Below are 15,442 nucleotides of genomic sequence, written 5' to 3'. Positions count from 1 at the left end.
GAATGTTACACCCACATATGTCCTTGCCATTAGCCCACCTTCTCTTCTCTCTACACTATGGTCCAAGGGATGGTAGGCTATACTACTACCACATGTCCTCTCCCCTGCCCTACCCCTCCATGCCCTCTAATCCCCTCTACTCTCCTAACCAGCCATGCACTGATCTCCCGCCCCCTCTCCTCTCCCTTTCACCTCCATGCCCTGATCTACCTCTCCTCTCCTCTAACCCTCAATGCTCTCTCCTCTCCCCTCTCTCCTCCCATGCTTCCTGACATTCCTGAAAGACTTCTACCTGTTGGTCAGTGGGCTACTGATGACCCAGATAACCAACAGTGTGTTTAACACCTCCCTGTTCACCCTGGTCATGCCACACAGCCTGCTAGCCTGGCAGAGGGTGCGGCTGGCACACGCTCTGGCATGCACCAAGGAGCAGTGGGCACATGTCTTCTCTAAGTACAACTCCAGTGAGGCCTGGGGTGTGGTGGACGTTTCTGGGAATGGGTTTTGTAATTTGTGTAACAACCTGTACATGCATGAATAACCTATGAGCTTGTGTTTAGGTGTGGTGTGCGGATAGATATTGTGATTTGTGTGCTACTGTACATGTTAATGATTACATGATTTCTGTGTAATAACGATAGATAGTTTGTCTTGAATTGATTGTTGCATAGTATGATAAATGGTAGAGTATGGTACGCACCAGCTGTGTGATGTATCGCCTAAGGCCCTGACCACAGATGACAGAGTTGTCCTGTTCTCTGGGGTGTATTGTAATTGGTCTCTGTTAATAAGTCGCTCTGGATAAGAGCGTCTGCTAAATGACTAAAATGTAAATGTAGAGCCACTGCAGCAGGAGACGACATAACGTGTTGCTTAGGAGGAACAGTACAGCTTGTTCTCACTGAGTAGCCTGACTGGCCATAGCCTCTCTGTCTCTGGAACCTAAAATAACCAGAAAGTACAATCTGACTGACACCTGAGATGTGCACATGATCGTATATGTGCGAACTCTGCTCATCAGTGCCTAATTCAAACACCCTCTTTTGACTTTTTATGGGTATCCACATGCTCCAGTGTAGTACATGTGTTCACCACAGTCCCAAGCCATTACATACTGTATTTGAGGAGGTGACTAGTTTCTCCTGTCTTTCAAGGACCTGTAATAACCAGTAGATAATAAACAACAAACCAAGTTACCACAACTAATAACACAATTACATTTCCCCTCCCTCCCTCCTCAGGAACCTACAGTGAGGAAAAAAAGTATTTGATCCCCTGCTGATTTTGAAAATTTGCCCACTGACAAAGAAATTATCAGTCTATAATTTTAATGGTAGGTTTATTTGAACAGTGAGAGACAGAATAACAACAAAAAAATCCAGAAAAACGCATGTCAGAAATGTTATAAATTGATTTGCATTTTAATGAGGGAAATAAGTATTTGACCCCCTCTCAATCAGAAAGATTTCTGGCTCCCAGGTGTCTTTTATACAGGTAACGAGCTGAGATTAGGAGCACACTCTTAAAGGGAGTGCTCCTAATCTCATCTTTTTACCTGTATAAAAGACACCTGTCCACAGAAGCAATCAATCAATCAGATTCCAAACTCTCCACCATGGCCAAGACCAAAGAGCTCTCCAAGGATGTCAGGGACAAGATTGTAGACCTACACAAGGCTGGAATGGGCTACAAGACCATCGCCAAGCAGCTTGGTGAGAAGGTGACAACAGTGTGCGATTATTCGCAAATGGAAGAAACACAAAATAACTGTCAATCTCCCTCGGCCTGGGGCTCCATGCAAGATCTCACCTCGTGGAGTTACAATGATCATGAGAACGGTGAGGAATCAGCCCAGAACTACACAGGAGGATCTTGTCAATGAGCTCAAGGCAACTGGGACCATAGTCACCAAGAAAACAATTGGTAACATACTACGCCGTGAAGGACTTCAATCCTGCAGCGCCCGCAAGGTCCCCCTGCTCAAGAAAGCACATATACAGGCCCGTCTGAAGTTTGCCAATGAACATCTGAATGATTCAGAGGACAACTGGGTGAAAGTGTTGTGGTCAGATGAGACCAAAATCGAGCTCTTTGGCATCAACTCAACTCGCCGTGTTTGGAGGAGGAGGAATGCTGCCTATGATCCCAAGAACAACATCCCCACCGTCAAACATGGAGGTGGAAACATTATGCTTTGGGGGTGTTTTTCTGCTAAGGGGACAGGACAACTTCACCGCATCAAAGGGATGATGGACGGGGCCATGTACCGTCAAATCTTGGGTGAGAACCTCCTTCCCTCAGCCAGGGCATTGAAAATGGGTTGTGGATGGATATTCCAGCATGACAATGACCGAAAACACACGGCCAAGGCAACAAAGGAGTGGCTCAAGAAGAAGCACATTAAGGTACTGGTGTGGCCTAGCCAGTCTCCAGACCTTAATCCCATAGAAAATCTGTGGAGGGAGCTGAAGGTTCGAGTTGCCAAACGTCAGCCTTGAAACCTTAATGACTTGGAGAAGATCTGCAAAGAGGAGTGGGACAAAATCCCTCCTGAGATGTGTGCAAACCTGGTGGCCAACTACAAGAAACGTCTGACCTCTGTGATTGCCAACAAGGGTTTTGCCACCAAGTACTAAATCATGTTTTGCAGAGGGGTCAAATACTTATTTCCCTCATTAAAATGCAAATCAATTTATAACATTTTTGACATGCGCTTTTCTGGATTTTCTTGTTGTTATTCTGTCTCTCACTGTTCAAATAAACCTACCATTAAAATTATAGACTGATCATGTCTTTGTCAGTGCGCAAACGTACAAAATCAGCAGGGGATCAAATACTTTTTTCCCTCACTGTATAACATCCAGTACATGGTGTTTGACCTGAGTAGGGTGTCATTGGAGAGGAGCATAACATTACATTACATTTTAGCAGACGCTCTTATTCAGAGCAACTTACAGTTTGTGAGTGCATACATTATAAAAAAAATTTAATACCAACTGAGCTACATCCCTGCCGGCCATTCCCTCCCCTACCCTGGACGACAGAGCCTGGATTCGAACCAGGATCTCTAGTGGCACAGCTAGCACTGCATGCCTTAGACCACTGCGCCACTCGGATAGGGCTCTGACAGTGGTGGAGCAGATACCAGGGCTGGCGCTACACTCTGGCCAGACATAGGCCCTGTGACAGGGTAAAAGACAGTCATGTCAGTCTCTTCAATGATATAAAGCTAAACTGGTGTTATCTGATGGGTTTTATTCCATGCTAATTGACCCTCTGGGATTAATAAAGTTTTATAGGATTGAACTACAAATGCCTCCCCCAAATGTAATTAAATGAATGGCAAGCTGATATGTTGCTCAATTTAATTCCAAAGCCTGGGGGAGTAGGATAAATGTATAAGCCCATGTCAGCTGGGTACCAATAGTTGTATGACACTTAAATAAAATGTTTCAATTAATCAATCTGTCAATTAATCAATCTGTCTCTCCACATCTGATATGTCCCTACTTCACCCTTTCTACATTATTCTTGTCTTTCTCCTGGTCCCTCCACCAGACTACTGACCATTCTACAGTGTGCCCTTCCATGAAGACATCTACAACCTGAGTGGCTATGGGGTGATGTGGAGGAAGCATGCAGAGGACTTCTCCTACGACCTCTGTCCCAGAGCCAAGATCTTCCGCAGGGACCAGGCCAGGGTTAAAGACCTCGCCTCCATCAAGCACATCATGAGATACAACAGTGAGTGCTGCTATATGATTTTTATCAGACATGGATTGGTAACTCTAGTCCTTTTATACTTAGGCAGATACAGGCAACACCAGGCCTGGAGGACCGCTGGCCCTGTAGTGTCTGTAGGCTTTTGCTGCAGCCGTAATCTGGCTGGAAAATAACGGGCCTTTCATTCCGGTCTGCTCAAACTATCCCTATAAATAGAATGAGAATTCAGACAGAGATTAAATTATTCAAGGAGGATAGATCATTTTGCTGTGTGGATGTACTGTATTCTCATGTCTGCTGTTCTAACCTCTGAACTCAGTGCTTTTGAACTGTGTCTCCAGACTACAGGAAAGACCCGTACTCCCAGGGCCATCCCTGTAAAACCATCTGCTGTCGGAACGACCTGAGGCTGAAAAGGTTGGGTTTCAATTACCACGATGTCCAGTCCAGACATTCATTCACTCATTCATAAAATAACAATATCAAAGGGAACATGATGGCGCAATTTATAGTTTTACAGTACATCACAATACTAGAATAACATTCAAGTAAAACAAATTGGCACTTTTAATTATCTCTCTCTCCTTCTCTCTCCATGGTAAACAGACTTCCACCTGGCCCAACAGTTAACAGCGGAGGCTGTGAACGGTCCCACCATTCAGGGGGGCCTGCTTCCGTTCTCCTGGAGCCACATCAACAGCACAGCCCACCAGGATCTGCCACAGTCATATACAGTGCATTCGGAAAGTATTCAGGCCCCTTGACTTTTTCCACATTTTGTTACGTTACAGCCTTATTCTAAAATGGATTAAATAAATAAAAATCCTCATCAATCTACACACAATACCCCATAATGACAAAGCAAAAACAGGTTTTTAGATGTTTTTACATAAGTATTCAGACCCTTTGCTATGAGACTGAAAATTGAGCTTCGGTGCATCCTGTTTCCATTGATCATCCTTGAGATTTCTACAACTTGATTGGAGTCCACCTGTGGTAAATTCAATTGATTGGACATGATTTGGAAAGGCACACACCTGTCTATATAAGGGCTCACAGTTGACAGTGCATGTCAGAACAAAAACCAAGCCATGAGGTCGAAGGAATTGTCCGTAGAGCTCCGAGACAGGATTGTGTCGAGGCACAGATCTGGGGAAGGGTACCAAAACATTTCTGCAGCATTGAAGGTCCCCAAGAACACAGTGACCTCCATCATTCTTAAATGGAAGTAGTTTGGAACCACCAAGATTCTTCCTTGAGCAAACTGAGCAATCAAGGGGAAGGGCCTTGGTCAGGGAGGTGACCAAGAACCCAATGGTCACTCTTACAGAGCTCCAGAGTTCCTCTGTGGAGATGGTTGTCCTTCTGGAAGGTTATCCCATCTCTGCAGCACTCCACCAATCAGGCATTTTATGGTAGAATGGCCAGACGGAAGCCACTCCTCAGTAAAAGGCACATGATAGCTCACTTGGAGTTTGCCAAAAGGCACCTAAAGACTCTCAGACCATGAGAAACACGATTCTCTGGTCTGATGAAACCAAGATTGAACTAGTCTCTGAATGTCCTTGAGTGGCCCAGCTAGAGCCTGGACTTGAACCCGATCAGACATCTCTGCAGAGACCTGAAAATAGCTGTGCAGCGATGTTCTCCATCCAACCTGACAGAGCTTGAGAGGATCTGCAGAGAAGAGTGGGAGAAACTCCCCAAATACAGGTGTGCCAAGCTTGTAGCGTCATACCCAACAAGACTCGAGGCTCTAATCGCTGCCAAAGGTACTTCAACAAAGTACTGACTAAAGAGTCTGAATACTTATGTAAATGTGATATTTCAGTTTTTCTATTTTTATAAATTTGCTCAAATTTATAAAAAACTGTTTTTGCTTTGTCATTATGGGGTATTGTGTGTAGATTGATGAGGGAAAAAAGCAATTTAATAAATTTTAGAACAAGACTGTAACGTAACAAAATGTGTAACAAGTAGAGGGCTCTGAATACTTTCCGAATGCACTGTAACTTCAGCTTCATCCCCATGAAGCCAACCCTGTCACTATACCAGCCATGAGAGGGGTCTGGGGTCTGGGTTGTGTTCATTAGGGCAAACAACAGATTCTTTTTTTTGCAATGGAAGATGAAAATAAGGGTTTCTTATTGGACAAGTCCAGGTAGTCCCTTTCTATTGCATTCAGTTTTCTTCCATTTGGTGCCTAATGAACATGACCCAGGGGACTGAAAGCCCAGAGGGGCTGGGGAGTAGGGAGTAGGATGAAGTGGCCACTAGATACAGATCCAAGGTCAATTTTGTGGTTTAAGTTGTTAGCAAAACTGTTAGATGCACTGAAAATACAGTATCTTTATTATGTGATTGTGTCTTTATGTTTGTATAATGTGTGTTCATTTGTGTGTCTCCTTTGCCAAGATAATCCATCCACCTGACAGGTGTGGCATATCAAGAAGCTGATTAAACAGCATGATCATTACACAGGTGCACCTTGTGCTGGGGACAATAAAACACCACTCTAAAATGTGCAGTTTTGTCACACAACACAATGCTACAGACGTCTCAAGTTTTGAGGGAGCGTGCAATTGGCATGCTGACTGCAGGAATGTCCACCAGAGCTGTTGCCAGAGAATTGAATGAATTTCTCTACCATAAGCTGCCTCAAACGTCGTTTTGGAGAACTTGGCAGTACTTCCAACCGGCCTCACATCCGCAGCCCAGGACCTCCACATCTGGCTTCTTCACCTGCGGGATCGTCTGAGACCAGCCACCTGGACAGCTAATGAAACTGTGGGTTTGCACAACCAAATAATTTCTGCACGAACTGTCAGAAACTGTTGATTTGCACAACCAAATAATTTCTGCACGAACTGTCAGAAACCGTCTCAGGGAAGCTCATATGCGTGCTCGTCGTCCTCACCAGGGTCTTGACCTGATTGCAGTTCAGCGTCATAACCGACTTCAGTGGGCAAATGCTCACCTTCGATGGCCACTGGCACACTGGAGAAGTGTGCTCTTCACGGAATAATCCTGGTTTCAACTGTACAGGGCAGATGGCAGACGTGTGGGCGAGTGGTTTGCTGATGTCAACATTGTGAACAGAGTGCCCCATTGTGGCGGTGGGTTATGGTAAGGGCAGGCATAAGCTACGGACAGCAAACACAATTGCATTTTATCGATGGCAATTTGAATGCACAGAGATACCGTGACGAGATCCTGAGGCCCATTGTCGTGCCATTCATCCGCCGCCATCACCTCATGTTTCAGCATGATAATGCATGGCCCCATGTCGCAAGGATCTGTGAAACATTTCTGGAATCTGAACATTTCCCAGTTCTTCCATGGCCTCCATACTCACCAGACATGTCACCCATTGAGCATGTTTGGGATGCTCTGGATCGACATGTACGACAGCGTGTTCCAGTTCCCGCTGGAACACGGGATCTCTGTGTTCCAGACTTCGCATTGAAGAGGAGTGGGACAATATTCCACAGGCCACAATCAACAGCCTGATCAACTCTATGCGAACGATATGTGTCGCGCTGCATGAGGCAAGTGGTGGTCACACTAGATACTGACTGGTTTTCTGGTCTACACCCTTACCTTTTTTTTTTAAGGTACCTGTGACCAACAGATGCATATCTGTAATCCCAGTCATGTAAAATCCATAGATTAGGGCCTAATGAATTTATTTAAATTGACTGATTTCCTTATATGAACTGTAACTTAGTAAAATCTTTGAAATTGTTGCATGTTGTGTTTATATTTTTGTCTGTACAATCTAATAATGATATTCTCAGGTGTGATTTTTTTTGTGAGTCATTTGTGAACCTTTTGATGAAAGGTGTGTATAGAACTAATAACAATCAGCCCAATCCTGTGTAATTAAACTACATGTATTACACTTTGTCTAATAAAAAATGTATGTTTCTCACTCCCCACAATTTACACAACAATGCAGTTGAAAATAATTGCAGTCTTGGCTCAGATAGTTATTGAATAATAAGTTATTGAATAATATTAGGCTATCATACAATTTTAATATTATTTTGACATGATTGTCTTTAGGATACAAGGAGTGGACGGTATCGTCACAGATTTTAGAACTACAAGATCCACAGTTCTTGACGCACGGCAACAGCTTGGACATGACGCTCCGGTTGCTTAACCGGGGGAAGACTAGGCGGAGCTCGAGTCAACGCGGTACACTGTTGTCGTAGAGAGACGTTGTTGAAAAAGAGAGGAAGCTGAAACGGCAGTTGGTACGCACGCTATTGCTTGTTAACGTTGCTTGCGTCCATTGCTATTTCCTAATGGCAACGGAGGATAAAAGGAAATCGGTGCCGCAGGCTGAATCAGAAGTCGGTTCGTTACCGACACCTCAGGGCTACAATAATAATAATAACAACAACAACAATAATAATAACAAAGATAGCGAGGGAAGCGAGAATACGAGCACGGCAACTTCGAGCACTACCGCATCGAGCGGGACGGGAACGCACAGCATCGGGAACGGCTCTGGAGTCAACCCTACAGTGGGAAATAACGGGAAATGGGTCCGGTTGAACGTCGGCGGCACAGTATTCCTCACAACGCGGCATACCCTACTCAAAGAACAAACTTCCTTTCTCTATCGGCTCTGTCAACAACAGGACTTACATTCGGACACGGTAAGGCAAGAATTGATCAAGCGCTTGGCTTCGATCAAGATAACACATCAGAATTAATTAATTTAATGAATGAATGGATGGATGGACGAATTAATTACATTTGAATGGTACCACTAGATATGGCTCTGTGGTACCCATACCCGCCACCAGATATGGCTCTACCCATTACCCAGTGAGTCAGATGGATGTGCACTGGCTGCCTCATTCAGACCTGTGCGGAGGGTGTATTCTGGCAGGACAGAGGGAGAGGAGGGTGGTGGGGTAGTAGAAAAATGTCTATAGATAGGTTGGCAATATGTGACTGATCTGTTTGTGAAATACAGTACATCACTAATGCAGTAAGCCTATAATAGGATTTATTTCAGTGTCTGTCTCTTTCTGTCTGTGTGTGATCACAGATGGTCTTGTCCCTTGGCCACGAACATAGCCCTATTGTAGGCTGCTATAATTGATTTGTCCTCCTGCACCACTGGTTACAGTGAGTAGATAAGGTGCATTATCTTTGTGTGTGACCTTCATTAATGCACCAGTGTCCATTAGTCTTGTTCCTACTCTCTCTCTTTCTCTCTCTCCCTCTCTTTCTCTCTTTCCATAGAAGAAGTAAAGAGATTGTATGTGTGACTGTCTCTGTGTTGAGACAAATAACACCTCTGTTTGCCTAACATATATTTCCTGTGGGACCCAGTGAGGCCCCCATAGGGACCTGGCACAAGGCTAGGCACACTGTGTAGTTCCTTGGGTAAACTATTAACACACCAGATGAGGGTTGACTTTTCCTGACTGGAGGCAGTGTGGCTGAACAGACAGGCCAGGATGACAGGAGATAGAGAGACAGAGAAGCTCATTTTTAATCTTCACCCTCTGTGTGTGTGTGTGCACCTCTGTCTTTGTCCTCCTGCACCACTGGCCACAGTGAATAGATAAGGCGCAAAATCTTTGTGTATGACCTTCATTCCTCCTCTCTCCCCCCTTTCTCTTGCTCTCTCTCTCTCTTGCTCTATCGCTCTCTCTCTCTTTCTCTATGCCTCTAGTCAAACCCCATCCACACACTCTCCCTCCTCCTCTCCTCTGTTATCTATCAACCCTTCTAGGGACCCTCTCTCCTTTCTCCCCTCTTTCTTTTCATCCCCTTCTCACACTTGAGTCATCTTATTCCTCCCAGGCTACTGTCATGTCATTGCCTGTTAACTAACTGTTTCTAAAACAATACTAACAGTCTACTTATTTTTCTCCCCACTAATTTACTGTTAGTCCCTTCTTGTAACCTGGCTTGTGATGAAAGGCCCCATAGAGTCCTCAGGAATACAGAGTACCCAGTCCAACATTATATCCACAGAAGAAGTACTAGGCCACTAGCTGTATTTTTCTATTTCCCAGGTGTCTGTCTGATTCTATCTTCACAGGAGCTACAGTTGAAGTCTGAGTTTACATACACTTAGGTTGGGGTCATTAAAACTTGTTTTTCAACCACTCCACAAATTTCTTGTTAACAAACTATCGTGTTGGCAAGTCGGTTAGGACATCTACTTTGTGCATGACACAAGTAATTTTTCCAACAATTGTTTACAGACAGATTAATTCACTTATAATTCACTGTATCACAATTCCAGTGGGTCAGAAGTTTACATACACAAAGTTGACTGTGTCTTTAAACAGCTTGGAAAATTCCAGAAAATTATGTCATGGCTTTAGAAGCTTCTGATAGGCTAATTGACATCATTTGAGTCAATTGGAGGTGTACCTGCTGATGTATTTCAAGGCCGACCTTCAAACTCAGTGCCTCTTTGCTTGACATCATGCGAAAATCAAAAGAAATCAATCAAGACCTCAAAAAAAAATGTGTAGACCTCCACAAGTCTGGTTCCTCCTTGGGAGCAATTTCCAAACGCCTGAAGGTACCACGTTCATCTGTACGAACAATAGTACGCAAGTATAAACACCATGGGACCACGCAGCCGTCATACCGCTCAGGAAGGAGACACGTTCTGTCTCCTAGAGATGAACGTACTTTGGTGCGAAAAGTGCAGATCAATCCCAGAACAACAGCAAAGGACCTTGTGAAGATGCTGGAGGAAACGGGTACAAAAGTATCTATATCCACAGTAAAACGAGTCCTATATCGACATAACCTGAAAGGCCGCTCAGCAAGGAAGAAGCCACTGCTCCAAAACCGCCATAAAAAAGCCAGACTATGGTTTGAAACTGCACATGGGGACAAAGATCTTACTTTTTGGAGAAATGTCCTCTGGTCTGATGAAACAAAAATAGAACTGTTTGGCCATAATGACCATCGTTATGTTTGGAGGAAAAAGGGGGTACTTGCAAGCCGAAGAACACCATCCCAACCGTGAAGCACGGGGGTGGCAGCATCATGCTGTGGGGGTGCTTTGCTGCAGGAGGGACTGGTGCACTTCACAAAATAGATGGCTTCATGAGGAAGGAAAATTATGTGGATATATTGAAGCAACATCTCAAGACATCAGTCAGGAAGTTAAAGCTTGGTCGCAAATGGGTCTTCCAAAATGACAATGACCCCAAGCATACTTCCAAAGTTGTGGCAAAATGGCTTAAGGACAACAAAGTCAAGGTATTGAAGTGGCCATCACAAAGCCCTGACCTCAATCCAATAGAACATTTGTGGGCAGAACTGAAAAAGCGTGTTCGAGCAAGGAGGCCTACTAACCTGACTCAATTACACCAGCTCTGTCAGGAGGAATGGGCAAAAAAATCACCCAACTTATTGTGGGATGCTGGTGGAAGGCTACCCAAAACATTTGACCCAAGTTAAACAATTTAAAGGAAATGCTACCAAATACTAATTGAGTGTATGTAAACTTCTGACCCACTGGGAATGTGATGAAATAAATAAAACCTGAAATAAATAATTCTCTCTACTATTATTCTAACATTTCACATTCTTAAAATAAAGTGGTGATCCTAACTGACCTAAAACAGGGAATTTCTACTAGGATTAAATGTCAGAAATTGTGAAAAACTGAGTTTAAATGTATTTGGCTAAGGTGTATGTAAACTTCCGACTTCAACTGTATATTGTAATCCGCTGGTTTGCGCTCCAGTCTGCAGAGGGTTGCCGCAGTGTTTAGAACACACCAACTGTGTATTACTATTTTAATAAGATTACGGTCTGTCTGGCACCTACAGGCTTGCCACCCCTCTCTGTCCCAAAATACCCCCTGGTGCCTGCTGTCACCCCTGCCCTGACTCCTACTCCCTTCTGACCTCCTCCTGTCCCTTCCTGTCCTCCTCCTGCCCCTCTTTCACTCATTATAATCTCCTCCTGTCCCTTCCTCCTCCTGCTCCGGCAAGGTGAAAAAATATGCTGTTCTGCTCTTTAGCAAGGCAGTTAAACACAACAACAACTGTTCCCCGGGTGTCGATGACATAGATGTCGATTAAATATATTGTTCTTCTGATGATCATATCTAAATCTGAAATGTCAAAGACTACAAATTGCAAGAACAGATCACTCTGGAGTCAGATATTTACAGAATGTGTAATTTAATCTATAAAACAAGTGAGAATTAGGCAGGTCTGATGCAGCAGTGTTGTTGGCAGAGTGATTAGGAGTTTACAATGTTAGAGGCTGGTGTTATGTGCTCTTGTGTGTGCTATTTGACTCCCACAATCCAAAATAGACCGAGCACTGGAGTAGCACAGTTGCAGATCTGTATGTGCTTCAGCCAACTTTATCGTGTATGTTGTCATACATGAACATGATAAAGGCAGTTCACTAAAACACTTGCAGTTCTGTGACGGGCAATTAAAAAACCATTGATTTCAAAGTTGAACAAACCCTACAACTCTATGCACAAGCACTACTTTTTAACAATTTACACATAACATTTTACAAAAACACATTTACTGAAAGAACTGTGCAAATGCAAAGTTTGGTAACAGAATTTCGATAAAGTCTCCCTCCGTTTTTTATGTGTCCAGGTTTGACAAAATCTGTTAAATATCTGCTCCGAATTAACATTCAACTATGTCTGCAGAAATAATGGGGTGTCAGCTATGACATGACACATTGAATTAGAAAAAATCTATTTTGGTTATTGAACTACATTAAGTGAAGTGGATTTACACCCGGTAACAGAATTGCAGTAACGGAATTTCATCAAGGGTCTACACAGTATTGCATAATTATGGATATTAATGTAATTCTCTTCATGGTGATGTATCCTAAATAGGTACACAAAGGTATACATTTGCAATATCCTCCTTCGCATATTTGGTTATTATTCTACACATTGGTTATTTTAATGAGCTCTGCCCCCAAACAAGACCAAACTTGGTTGGTCCAGAACGGACCAAATCTGAACCAATCATAGACTTCTATGTTTCACAAGTTTGGACATCAAAGTACAGCTCAGTAGAGTACAGTATAGCACAGAACAGTACAGTACAGTACACTAGAGTTCAGTACAGTAGAGTAGAGTTGAGTTGAGTTCAGTACAGTACAATATAGTACAGTAGAGTACAGTAAAGTAGAATATAGCACTCAACTCTAGTGTGCTCTACTGTGTATTGTACTGAACTCTACTGTACATAACTATACTGTTCTTTACTGTACTGTGCAGTACTGTACTGAACTATACTCTTATTTACTGTACTGTACTGTACTCTACTGTGCTGTCCAAACGTGTGAACCCAACTGTGGTTTGTGACTACTATGATTTCCCATTGTAGCCAATTCAATTGCAGAAATTCTGTTTCCGATTTTTAGGGAAATTCTGAGTTTTAATCACTTAATAATTCATAAACAAAATCGATATAATTAAAAACACTATAACTAATTTATAGGTCTACAGTGGGGAGAACAAGTATTTGATACACTGCCGATTTTGCAGGTTTTCCTACTTACAAAGCATGTAGAGGTCTGTAATTTTTATCATAGGTACACTTCAACTGTGAGAGACGGAATCTAAAACAAAAATCCAGAAAATCACATTGTATGAATTTTAAGTAATTCATTTGCATTTTATTGCATGACATAAGTATTTGATCACCTACCAACCAGTAAGAATTCCGGCTCTCACAGACCTGTTTAGTTTTTCTTTAAGAAGCCCTCCTGTTCTCCACTCATTACCTGTATTAACTGCACCTGTTTGAACTCGTTACCTGTATAAAAGACACCTGTCCTCACACTCAATCAAACAGACTCCAACCTCTCCACAATGGCCAAGACCAGAGAGCTGTGTAAGGACATCAGAGATAACATTGTAGACCTGCACAAGGCTGGGATGGGCTACAGGACAATAGGCAAGCAGGTTGGTGAGAAGGCAACAACTGTTGGCGCAATTATTAGAAAATGGAAGAAGTTCAAGATGACGGTCAATCACCCTCGGTCTGGGGCTCCATGCAAGATCTCACCTCGTGGGGCATCAATGATCATGAGGAAGGTGAGGGATCAGCCCAGAACTACACGGCAGGACCTGGTCAATGACCTGAAGAGAGCTGGGACCACAGTCTCAAAGAAAACCATTAGTAACACACTACGCCGTCATGGATTAAAATCCTGCAGCGCACGCAAGGTCCCCCTGCTCAAGCCAGCGCATGTCCAGGCCCGTCTGAAGTTTGCCAATGACAATCTGGATGATCCAGAGGAGGAATGGGAGAAAGTAATGTGGTCTGATGAGACAAAAATAGAGCTTTTTGGTCTAAACTCCACTCGCCGTGTTTGGAGGAAGAAGAAGGATGAGTACAACCCCAAGAACACCATCCCAACCGTGAAGCATGGAGGTGGAAACATCATTCTTTGGGGATGCTTTTCTGCAAAGGGGACAGGAAGACTGCACCGTATTGAGGGGTGGGTGGATGGGGCCATGTATCGCGAGTTCTTGGCCAACAACCTCCTTCCCTCAGTAAGAGCATTGAAGATGGGTCGTGGCTGGGTCTTCCAGCATGACAACGACCCGAAACACACAGCCAGGGCAACTAAGGAGTGGCTCCGTAAGAAGCATCTCAAGGTCCTGGAGTGGCCTAGCCAGTCTCCAGACCTGAACCCAATAGAAAATCTTTGGAGGGAACTGAAAGTCCGTATTGCCCAGCGATAGCCCCGAAACCTGAAGGATCTGGAGAAGGTCTGTAAGGAGGAGTGGGCCAAAATCCCTGCTGCAGTGTGTGCAAACCTGGTCAAGACCTACAGGAAACGTATGATCTCTGTAATTGCAAACAAAGGTTTCTGTGCCAAATATTAAGTTCTGCTTTTCTGATGTATCAAATACTTATGTCATGCAATAAAATGCAAATTCATTACTTAAAAATCATACAATGTGATTTTCTGGATTTTTGTTTTAGATTCCGTCTCTCACAGTTGAAGTGTACCTATGATAAAAATTACAGACCTCTACATGCTTTGTAAGTAGGAAAACCTGCAAAATCGGCAGTGTATCAAATACTTGTTCTCCCCACTGTTCCTTCTGTCAACTTTAATTATCCTTCCTCTTCATGAGGGAGAGAAATTAGAAAATATCTGAAAGATATGTGGGTTTTTGGTAAAGGAATTTCAAGGCACAAGGCAATGTTTCTTAAAGTTACAGAAGGCAGAAAAATGTATCCAAAACTAAATATAAGTGTTGATATTACTCTTTACTTCAACATTATTGTGTTTCGATGCATTTCTTATACCTTTTTACGATTTTATCTCGTTGATGTTTTCTAAGACCCCTTTTCCATCTGTTTGACCAGAAATCAAAGCCTTTGCTTATTCTTAATTTTTTGGATGGAAAATGGTTGAAAAATGTATATAAATAAAATACTCTTAGCTTTCATTTGACACTCAATTTGATATGCTCCTATGAACTTCACATGTTGGTGCTCATGAGTCCTTTTACATAGAAATGACCTGACCAGACTAGCATTAGGCTGGTTCAGTTTGGTCGCAGCCAGTGTTTTCACCCCAGAAGAGATTGTATGTGTGTCTGTGTCTTTCTCTGTTTCTGTGTTGAGACAAATAACACCTCTGATTGCCTAACAGATATTTCCTGTGGGACCCAGTGAGGCCCCCATAGGGACCTGGCACAAGGCTAGGC

The 15,442-nt window shown here is 43.3% G+C and overlaps 2 protein-coding genes across 2 annotated transcripts in view; both read left to right on the top strand.

The window, feature by feature from the left end:
* Nucleotides 1-232: 232 nt before the first annotated feature.
* Nucleotides 233-4,487, top strand: LOC311100501 (phospholipase B-like 1; the record flags this gene model as incomplete). The annotated part of the gene is made up of 4 exons (XM_084141422.1): nucleotides 233-501; nucleotides 3,578-3,744; nucleotides 4,065-4,145; nucleotides 4,330-4,487. The coding sequence occupies 4 exons, from the start codon at nucleotides 233-235 to the stop codon at nucleotides 4,485-4,487; spliced, it is 675 nt and encodes a 224-aa protein (XP_083997548.1).
* Nucleotides 4,488-7,507: 3,020 nt separating this feature from the next.
* LOC311100500 (BTB/POZ domain-containing protein KCTD17-like) overlaps nucleotides 7,508-15,442 on the top strand; it is a gene marked incomplete at its 5' end in the record, with an annotated part of 13,289 nt that continues 5,354 nt past the window's right edge. The window contains 2 exons of the mRNA XM_084141421.1: nucleotides 7,508-7,520; nucleotides 7,789-7,923. Of these exons, the coding sequence (XP_083997547.1) occupies nucleotides 7,508-7,520; nucleotides 7,789-7,923 (148 nt within the window). The remainder of the gene's footprint in view (nucleotides 7,521-7,788; nucleotides 7,924-15,442) is intronic.

Source organism: Coregonus lavaretus (genome assembly GCF_964263955.1).
Source record: "Coregonus lavaretus genome assembly, chromosome: 25".
Classification (NCBI taxonomy): domain Eukaryota; kingdom Metazoa; phylum Chordata; class Actinopteri; order Salmoniformes; family Salmonidae; genus Coregonus; species Coregonus lavaretus.
This window is presented reverse-complemented; position numbering and strand designations above follow the sequence as displayed.